At 55.5% G+C, this 9,442-nt stretch overlaps 2 protein-coding genes across 2 annotated transcripts; one reads left to right on the plus strand and one right to left on the minus strand.

Moving 5' to 3' along the window:
* The first annotated feature begins 207 nt into the window (after nt 1–207).
* On the plus strand, nt 208–5,678 carry EEF1AKMT4 (EEF1A lysine methyltransferase 4). Its single transcript, XM_082460915.1, has 3 exons — nt 208–456; nt 4,400–4,683; nt 5,214–5,678. Exons 1-3 carry the CDS (start codon nt 261–263, stop codon nt 5,499–5,501), a joined length of 768 nt encoding a protein of 255 aa, XP_082317041.1. The 5' UTR covers nt 208–260; the 3' UTR covers nt 5,502–5,678.
* Nucleotides 5,679–6,162: 484 nt separating this feature from the next.
* Nucleotides 6,163–8,626, minus strand: CAMK2N2 (calcium/calmodulin dependent protein kinase II inhibitor 2). The gene is made up of 2 exons (XM_082460919.1): nt 8,086–8,626; nt 6,163–7,200 (listed from the first exon to the last, which is right to left on the minus strand). Exons 1-2 carry the CDS (start codon nt 8,252–8,254, stop codon nt 7,130–7,132), a joined length of 240 nt encoding a protein of 79 aa, XP_082317045.1. The 5' UTR covers nt 8,255–8,626; the 3' UTR covers nt 6,163–7,129.
* Nucleotides 8,627–9,442: the final 816 nt, after the last annotated feature.

Genomic DNA, 9,442 nt, shown 5'->3' on the forward strand with positions numbered 1-9,442 from the left:
TGTGGCTCTCAGAAGTTAGTGAGCAGCGGATCCAGAGGATTCAGGGTCTGGACGATATTATTTCCCCACCCGGAGGATTCTTCCAAGCGCGCTTAGCAGAGGACGGAAGTTCCACGTGTTTATATTGAGCAACTGTTGGTGCTGGGCGGAGACACAAAGGCCGCGCCTCCTATATGCAGCCATTCCAATTGGCTACATAAGGGGTCAAGCCCCGCCCAGAGGTGGGGGCCAGTTGCCTTCAAGGCCCGGCAGCCGCAAGCATGGCCTGTCCAGGGGCCTGGGCGCCGCTGCCGGAGTTACCAGAGAAGAACTATGGGTACCGCGAGGTCCAGTACTGGGACCAGCGCTACCGGGTTGCTGCCGACTCTCCTCCCTACGAGTGGTTCGGGGACTTCTCTTCCTTCCGTGACCTCCTAGAGCCGGAGCTGAGGCCGGAGGACCGTATCCTCGTGCTAGGTGGGTAGTCCCGGGGCTGCCCAGCCCAGGTGGAGCTGGTTGGACTGGCCCCGCCCCTCGCTCCTGCCTGCTCCTCTCAGAGGACTCCCCAGTCAGAAGTCAGGATCCAGTACCTTTAGAATCTCGGCAGTATTTAGCCAGGGCAAACAGGAGCCAAGAGATTCTTAGTCCGGGGACCCCCAGGAGAAAGACAGTCTCTCTGAGTCTGAGTGTGGTAGGTGACCCATGACCCCTTTCCGGACCTGGGGAGGCAGCCTCGAGCACTGGAGAGTTCACAGTAACTAGTTCAAGTCCCAGCGCTAGTTGACTGTAGGACTTAGGACAAATCATGAACCTGTTCTGAGCCCCGGATTCACTTCTAGAAATGGGACTGCGAAATCAAGTCGGATAAGGCACGTGCAGGCATCTCGAATGCAATGCCTACTGCTTTTCTGTGTGCACCACTGGGCACCATGAGCCATTGTCACCTAGAGAGTTATCTCTTGACTCTCCAAGCTCTAACTGAAACTTGGTCCTATGTCGTCGTCGTCCCCACCACCCCACCCCACCCCCATCCCACCGTGTGCAGTGAGGATGAAGACAGCTCCCTCTGAGGGGAGATTGCAGCCGAGATTGGTGTGATTCCCCAAAAGGAACAAGTACTGGGGTTTCAAGTGGGGCTCTGAGAGGTCCACCTGCCCCCCTTGGGGTTCTCTTCCACTGCCAGCCTTGGGGGCTCCAGTGAAGTTTGATTAAACAGCGGATTTCCTTCCAATTATAGTTTTTATTTTGCTATTTTTAAAACCATGTATTAAGTGAAATATTTCACATATATGAGACATTTATAATACAGTATATATGTAAGATATAAATAATAACTCGAATGTGCGTGTATACCCTACTCGGTTTGAGAAATACAGCATTCCTAGGACTAGAAAGTGCTCAAGAACTTGAACCCTGGAGGCAGCTAATTATGTAGGGATCTCAGCACATGTCATCTTAGCTGTGGAATCATGGGCAAAATACTTACATTTCTGTGCCTCCATTTTCTCAGCCTTAAAAAAAAAAGTAAGAGTACATACTTATTTATCAGGTTTTTAAGATGATTGAGTGAGTATGAAAGATAACTAGAAAAGCCTGACAAAATAAAAAGCCTTGTATATCCAAGGTTTTCTGTGTGGTCCCCCAAACCTCTTCCCCCCAGAGGTAAAACCTCTCTTGAATTTTGTGGCTTTAAACCATTGCATTTATTTATAGATTTACCATAGATCTATGTTTTTCAAGCTTTAGTGTAATAACCTGGAAAACTGGACCCCACCCTGAGTATCTAATTCCAGGGATGGTCTAAGGCAGGTCCCGGGGTCTGTATTTTCAACAAGCCCACAGGCTGATTCTCATGCTGGTAATTGGCAGAGTAACACTGCCTTAAATTCTGCCAGACTGGGAGATATCCTTTTCTGAATAGAGGAAGGAAAAGTCTAAAAATCAAAAAGAAAAACTTTCCAGACAGGATTCCCAAGATCTAAGAACAGGACCCACAGCTTGGGGGGGTACCCTATGTTACATTCCACCTAAACAAACAAATTGAACACCTGGTAGGTGCTAGGGAATGTGGTGAGCATTTTCTAACTTATTTAATCCTCATGGCAACCCCTAGAGGTTAGTGATAAATATTATGAGAACTACTGTAGGTTAGGGTTCAGTAAACTTTTTCTGAAAAATGGCCAAATAGTAAATATTTTAGGCCTTTCAGGCTATACAGTGGTGTCACAACTAGAAAATGGTGATGGTTGTTATAATAGAATCTTCAGTATGGAGCTACTGGGAAAATAAACTGAGATAATCCTTATAAAGTACTTAGCATGGGACCCAGTGTTCAAAAACTGTTAGCTATCATTATTATTATTGACAATGGGAGTCAGAGAGGCACTTTCTCCAGGACTGCTTGGAGAAAGAGTACCTTGCCTGAAGACTTGTGTCTGGTCCCTATGGCTAGATTCCTCATTACAGATGAGTGCGTGTGGCCGTCCCAGTTTTGCTGTCATTATACTTCTCTGATTCTCTCTTCTTGCTTGACTCCATGCTCTGTAGAATCTTCTGATTATAATTTGGCTTCAATTTGTATTTGCTATAGAGACACAAGGGACTGACCAGAGGACTGACTGTCTAGACCCCATGATGGCTATTTTTTCCTATTATAAATTAGCGAATTGGTATTCTGGTTTACACTTCAGTCTCTTGGTGTTGGGATAGCATCCACATAGCTCTGGGCTCCCATATGATGGGTTCTTGGCTCAATTCTCCAGAGCTCTGCTTCCCTAAGGCCCCACCTAGGGAAGCAGTGGCGGTTCCAAGCCTCATCTTAGTTGTTAGCCCCAAATCACTGCTTTCTAGGCATAACTGGCCCTGTGGTCAAATTTTATTTTCCCTTCATCTTTAATAAAGTTGTTTTGGGAGATACCATTCCTGTACCAAAGGGAACGAAGGAAGGAAATTTGGGTTTGTCCACAGCTAGGCAGAGCTCTGCAGGCATATGAGGTCAGGTGTTGGGTGATGAAGGCATTGTGGTCAGAGAACCCAGTGGGATTTCAGGCTGAACTGGGTTAGAGTCTCCTATTCAGCCACCCTCACCTCCCGTCCCAGAGCCTGTTGTGGTTCCAGTGTTGGGACGCACACATTGGGTTTTCCCAGGTAAGATTGTACTCCTCCTGAGCCCCAGAGCCTGAGGAGGAACACAAGAAGGGGCAGCCGAGGACCAGCCAGCAGTCTCTGGCACCTGTCCAGGTGCCAAGCTCTGCCTGCTAGATTAGGGCTATCCCAACAGCTGATTCTGTGATCCTCTTAGGGAGGCAAATGGGGATTAAAGGCAATCTAATCCCAAGAGCTGGGGATCCCCATGTGAGGTCACCAAGAACTGTCATCCAGGCCTGTTCTTGGGCTGATACTGACCACAAGAGGGCCTGGAAGAGGCCAACAGATCTTTGAAGGAAGCCATGCCCACTGGGCAGTAGGTCCACATCCACTCCTCTAACCTCCACCCTCCACCACTTTGGGACTGCTTTCCGGGCACTTCCCACCAGAGTGTTATGATTCTTCAAGACTCTGGCTGGTTGTCAGTTCCTCCGATCCTGTTGGCCCACCCATCTAAGGTGGGGACAGGGACTCTCCTATGTGCTCCTGCAGCCTGTCCCTATTGAAACACTCATTGCATTATGTGGCAATTGCCTGACTACACATCTGTTCCTCTCACCAGAGCATCAGCTCCTTGAGGGCAGAATCTCTTTATTCATCAGCAGAACCCAATATGTGGCGCTCAATCATACATGAAGAAATTACAAGGAATCATCTCCACTGTGTGTCCCCACTTAGTTTCCCCTTCACTTGTTAATTCTGCCTTGGAAAGCAAAGTAAGATAAAAACCCCTAACGTGAAGTCTTCCCAGGGCTGATATCATCAGAGGATCTCTGAGAGGTTAGGAATTAGGATAATACTAGCATTATCCTATTAATAATATTATGATGCCAATATTATCCCCATTCTGAGTCTGAGGAAACTGAGGCTGAGTTGAATGACTTGCCATGGCTGTATGACTAGAGATATCAGAACCCAAATCTTTGAACTCCTAAGTTCAAAGCTCCTACTCTTCAGCTGTTTAGTTTTTAAATTTAGAACGTCACATCCTACATGTAGGCTAGGTATTGTTATCTTCATTTTTCTGACTAGGAAATCCAAGTTCCTAGTATGTAAACGACTTGCTTTAGCCCACACAGCCAGGAATGATAGAGCCAGGATATGTGCCCAGATCTGTATGACTCTAAGGCTCATGCTCTTGTACCATGCTGCTTCTCCCTCAGTACGGGAGGGTTTGAGCTGAGAGAAAACAGGCCAAGAGTGGATGGATAATTGGGGAGGTGAGAACCAAAGCTAACCTAGACCTTTTGTCACCCACCCCTTCTCACCCCAGGCTGTGGAAACAGTGCCCTGAGCTACGAACTATTCCTTGGGGGCTTCCCTGATGTGACCAGTGTGGACTACTCATCAGTAGTGGTGGCTGCCATGCGGGATCGATATGCCCATGTGCCCAAGCTGCGCTGGGAGACCATGGACGTGCGGGCACTGGGATTCCCCAGTGGCTCCTTTGACGTGGTGCTCGAGAAGGGCACGCTGGATGCCCTGTTGACTGGAGAACAGGATCCCTGGAACGTGTCCTCTGAAGGTATCCACACTGTGGACCAGGTGCTGAGTGAGGTGAGGGAGCACCAAGGGAAAGACGGCTGATCAAGAGGTGGGGATGAGGGGTTAAGGTTTTAGGAGACCAGAAGAACTCAGAAGCCAGAAGGAGGCATGGTTTGGAACAAGTAGTGGGTCCCTTCAGGACTATGGTTGCCTGAAGGAAGGGGGTGTTAAGCTGGATCAAGATTGTAGGGGGCTGGAGTGGCCAGGCTCACAGAGGCTGAGGATTGAATACTGTGTTGCCATAGAGATGAGGTAGCAGCCAGGTTCCAGGTAGGGAAGGTAAGCAGCTGACAGGAAGGCAATGCCCCCTGCACCTGACATCACTCCCATGCTCCTACCTGTTTAAAATATAGCCCTACCCCCACGGAACAACCAGGGGCAGAGAGGAAGCCTCACTCTTTTGCCATGGAAAGCCCTGAGCCCTGAGCTACTGGATGGAGGGTAGTACCTGAGATTTCACTGGGAGGGCATCTGGGGCCATACTGACCTTTGAGAACCTGGAGATGGGCTTCTCACCAATGGCTTCTCTATCTGCCTTTCAGGTGAGCCGAGTACTGGTCCCTGGGGGCCAGTTCATCTCAATGACCTCTGCTGCCCCCCACTTTCGGACAAGACACTACGCCCAAGCTCGTTACGGCTGGTCCTTGAGGCATGCAACCTATGGCAATGGTTTCCACTTCCATTTCTACCTCATGCAGAAGGGCAAAGAGCTCAGTGTGGCCCAGCTGGCCCTTGGGGCCCAGATCCTCTCACCTCCTAGACCTCCCACCCCACCCTGCTTCCTCCAGGACTCAGATCATGAGGACTTCCTCAGTGCCATTCAGCTGTGAGGCCAGAAGCATGGTCCTCCTGCCTTTCTGCCCCAGGCTCAAGTATTCGGAATTCCTGACTCAGGGCTTAAGGTCAGGTCCAAAGTGCCCACATCCCAGGGGCCTCATGCCTAACTAAGACAGAGCTGATGGGAGCAACCCCACATGAAAAAAAAATACAGGCTAGGTCAAACTAGATCCCAAATCTCAGGTTTCTGACTTCCTTCTTAGGCTCCTCAGATCTCTCCTGGATTCCCCAACTTCCTCCCCCACCATACTGAACCGTCAGTGATTCATCCCCAGGGGCAAATCTCAACACAACCCCTGTGCATGCCAGCCCGACTTGGAGACTTGCATCCTTGGGGGCTGTTACTGACCCCCATTCAACCTGGATTTATTCATAGGAGGCTGCAGACTTTGAATCTAGATTGCTTCTGACCCCAGCTCCAGCCCCAACTCTGGTGACCTATCCTGCTCAGGTTGTATTATTTACCCAAGGAGGCCACGCTGTAATGATGTTCCCAGGCCAGGCTGACCTGCCTGTGTTTACTTGGCAACGCTTCTCTGTCAGTTACATGCACCTGAGATTCCCAAGTATCTGCTCCCCTCCCCAAAAAGAATTGGAGCCATTTTGGGCTGGCTCCTGTAGCAAACCAAAGCAGCAGCTACACACACACGCACACACAGGGGGGTCTGTGTTTATTCACACACTCCTGGTACAGTGAGGATGGAGGAACATTTACAAAGGACATCCCTGGGGTTGAGAATATCTCCAGGGCTAGGGCTACAGGTGTCATCCAAAGATGCAATGCAGCCCCCATTTGGATTCCCAGGGGCAGGACGCAGGGGTCCAAGGTAAAATCAGACCTGGGCCCTTGGAAGGTGATACCTTGAGGGGAGGGGTCTGCCAGAGAGCCGCCTGGGGTCAGGCATGGGCAGACTGGTCATATGGTTGGTTACCATGTTGGGGGCTTGTCCCATCCCAGCCTCAACACCCATCCTATCTGCCAGGCGCAGAAGAGCGTGGCCGAGACCGTGGGGGGAGGGCATGAACCACGAGGGGAATCAGTAAACAAAGAGTCGGATATAAAAATACAAATGTGCTGAGGAAGTCCCTTAGAAAGAGGCTGAGGCTGGGGTCACGCCAGACAGGGGTGGAGGGTGAGGAGCGGCCTGGAGGGCTGGGCTCAGGTGGGTGGGAAGCTCATGCAAATATGCAGCCAAACATCCCTGGCCGCGTGCGAGGTCCGACACCGGCAGGCAGCCGGTCTGCGGACCAGACCTGCCTGAGAGGGGCGGGGCAGGGGAGCCGTGCGGGAGGGGACGGGCTGGGGCTGAGGGCCGCGGGTCTCTGTCCGTTCCGGTGTGCGGGGTGGGGCTGCGGCCCGAGGTTCTAAAGTGCATGAGCGCGGCGGCGGGCTCCGGGCCGGTCCGCGCCGCCGCTACCGCCGCCGCCGTGGTGCTGAAGCGGACAGCTCCGGAGTGCCTGGCGGCGGCGGCAGCGACTATGACCCGAAAGCGGCGCGGCCCTGCAGCCCCCGCCCGCGGGCGCCTGGGCCGGGGCGGGGGGCGCCGGCAGCCGCATCGCCGGCCCGCGGTCCTGGCCGCCGCGGGGCTGGGCCCGGAGCCCGCCGCCTGAGCCGGCGCGTCTACACTCCGGACGGCGGCTTCTCCCCCATCCCTTTCAGCACGTCGTCTATCCGGTCATCCTCGATCACCACTGCGCAGGGAGAAAGCGCGTCAGCCGCGCGGCCTCGGGGGGCGGCGGCGAGAGTGGGCCCCTGGTCCTCGCGCCCCGCTCAGCTACTGCCCGTGGCCCAGAGACGCCCCTCGGACCTCCGTGCTACAGTGGCCTCCCCATCCGAACTCTCCTGCCGACTCAACCCACTGCTGACCCCAGCTCCCACAGCCCCACTCCTCTCCTTGTGGAGGAACGCCCCTCTTCCAAAGACTCCAGCCGTTCAACCTTCCAGTCCAAACCCTCCCGCCGCCTGAGCTCTCCTCCATCCGAGCTGATCGGAAAGCTTTTGCTCATGGGATCCCCCTAGTCCACCCTCACTTCAACAGAATTCCCTCCTCAAACCGAATCTCCATCTCTTCCAGCCCTCTCCTCAACCTAACCTTCTTGCGGCTAGAACCCCTCTTCCGATCCTGGCACCGACAGAGCCCCTTCCCCATGCAAACAACCAGGACAAGCGAACCCCCGGCCCCCTGCCCATTCTCCAGTCAGACATCCCTCCCCACCCGAAGGTTCTTCCGTAGCATACACCGACTCAGCGTTTGATCCCGAAGAAGCGGCCCGTCGCCCCATGTTCCCACTTCAGGCAGCCCCAAATGCCCCGGCCGGCCCCTCCCCTTCGCCCGGGTGTCAAGGCTCTCCTTCCAGAGGTGGCGAGCATCGAATCCGGGGCACTGCTCTCCCAGGAGAGGGGAAGAGGGGGACACAACACTGCAGCAGGGACCCCCCCTCCAACCCCGGCCGGCGAGCGGCTGGTTGCGCTGGTCTGCGGCAAGAGCTGCTGGCGCTTGGCGGGGAACTGCAGCCGGGGGGCGCCCGGCGGAGGGTTTCTGGGTCAAGCGACGACTCCGGGCCCCGGCCGCGTACCTCTCTTGGCTCGGCCGATCTGGCCCAGCTTGGGGGGTCGCTTGGCTTGGTTGCCCGCGAAGAAGGAGTTGGTGTCCTGCAGGCGGCAGCTGAAGGAGAGGTCAGAGCCCTCGGGGTCGGCGCCGAAGCGGCCCATCTTGTCCTCACTGTAGGGCAGGATCTCGGACATGGCGGGTGCGGGGTGGGCGCGGGACTGCGGCGGGGCGCGGGCGGCGGGCTAGCTGCCGGACCGGCCCTAGCTCAGCAGGGGAGCCGGCGGAAAGATGAAGTCATGCAGCATCCGGGGCTGCGGAGCCAAGCGGGGCCTCCTCCCCCGCGCCTCCGCCTCCCGGGCCGCTGGGCAGGCGGCGGCGGCGGCGGCGGCGGCGGGGACCGGGCGGGGGCGGTGCGCCGGGGGGCGGGGGGGCGGCGGCGGCGAGAGCGGAATGACGATGAGCGCCCGACTGCCGCAGAGCGCGGCGGGCGGGGCGCAGTGGAGGTGGGGCGGACACCGGCCAGGGGAGGGAGGGAGGCCGGCCGCGGGGGTAGGGTGGTGTGCGGACAGGAGCGCGCCCAGCTCTCTGCGGAGGAAAAGGAGTGAAAATGGGAGGGTCCTGCCATTGGCGGGACTGGCGGCTGGGCGAATGGTACCGGCCAACGGGTGCAGGAGGCGGACACCGGAAGCGCTGCGGGGGGCGGGGGGCGGTCGGATACGGCGGAGATGTGCGGGAACCCGCAGGACGTGGGAATGGCTCAGACCAATAGGTGGTGCCCCGCCGTTGGCGCGCTCTTGTATAGGATTGCTCTTCTGGTCTGGCGCGCTCTTGTACAGGGTTGCTCTTCGGGTCTTAAACTGTTCATCTGGAGCCTGTGTTTCTCTGACTGTCCTCTGTTTCTGTCTGTGCCTATTTATATGTCAGTCTATCTCCATGTGTCTGTCTGTGTCTCTGTCTCAGTGCCCCATATCTCTTTGTGTCATGGTCTCTGTCTACGTCTATCTCTTAAGTGTCTCTGCTCTTCTGTATCTGTCTCCATGCTTGGCCTCTATGTGCCGTAGTGACACATGGGGGCCTCAGGGTCTGGGAGAACCGCAGGGCGCGGCGGGCGCTTTGAGCCCGAGTTTCGGCGCCAGCAACAGGGCTGGGGGTCTCGGTCTCTTCTTGGAGGAGTCTCGGTAACTGGGCCGACGCGCGCTCACCAGGGCAGCCCTCAACCCCCAGCGCTGTTGCAGCCGCCGAAACTCGGGCTCAAAGCGCCCGCCGCGCCCTGCGGTTCTCCTAGCCCCCGAGGCCCGCGCTGCGCTTGCAGTGTAGGAGGAATGAATGACGGCGTCGCGCGGGGCGCCCTGGCTGCAGGTGACGCGGGGAAGCCCGGAGCG

Source organism: Balaenoptera physalus, assembly GCF_965194825.1.
Source record: "Balaenoptera physalus genome assembly, chromosome: 4".
NCBI classification, from domain to species: domain Eukaryota; kingdom Metazoa; phylum Chordata; class Mammalia; order Artiodactyla; family Balaenopteridae; genus Balaenoptera; species Balaenoptera physalus.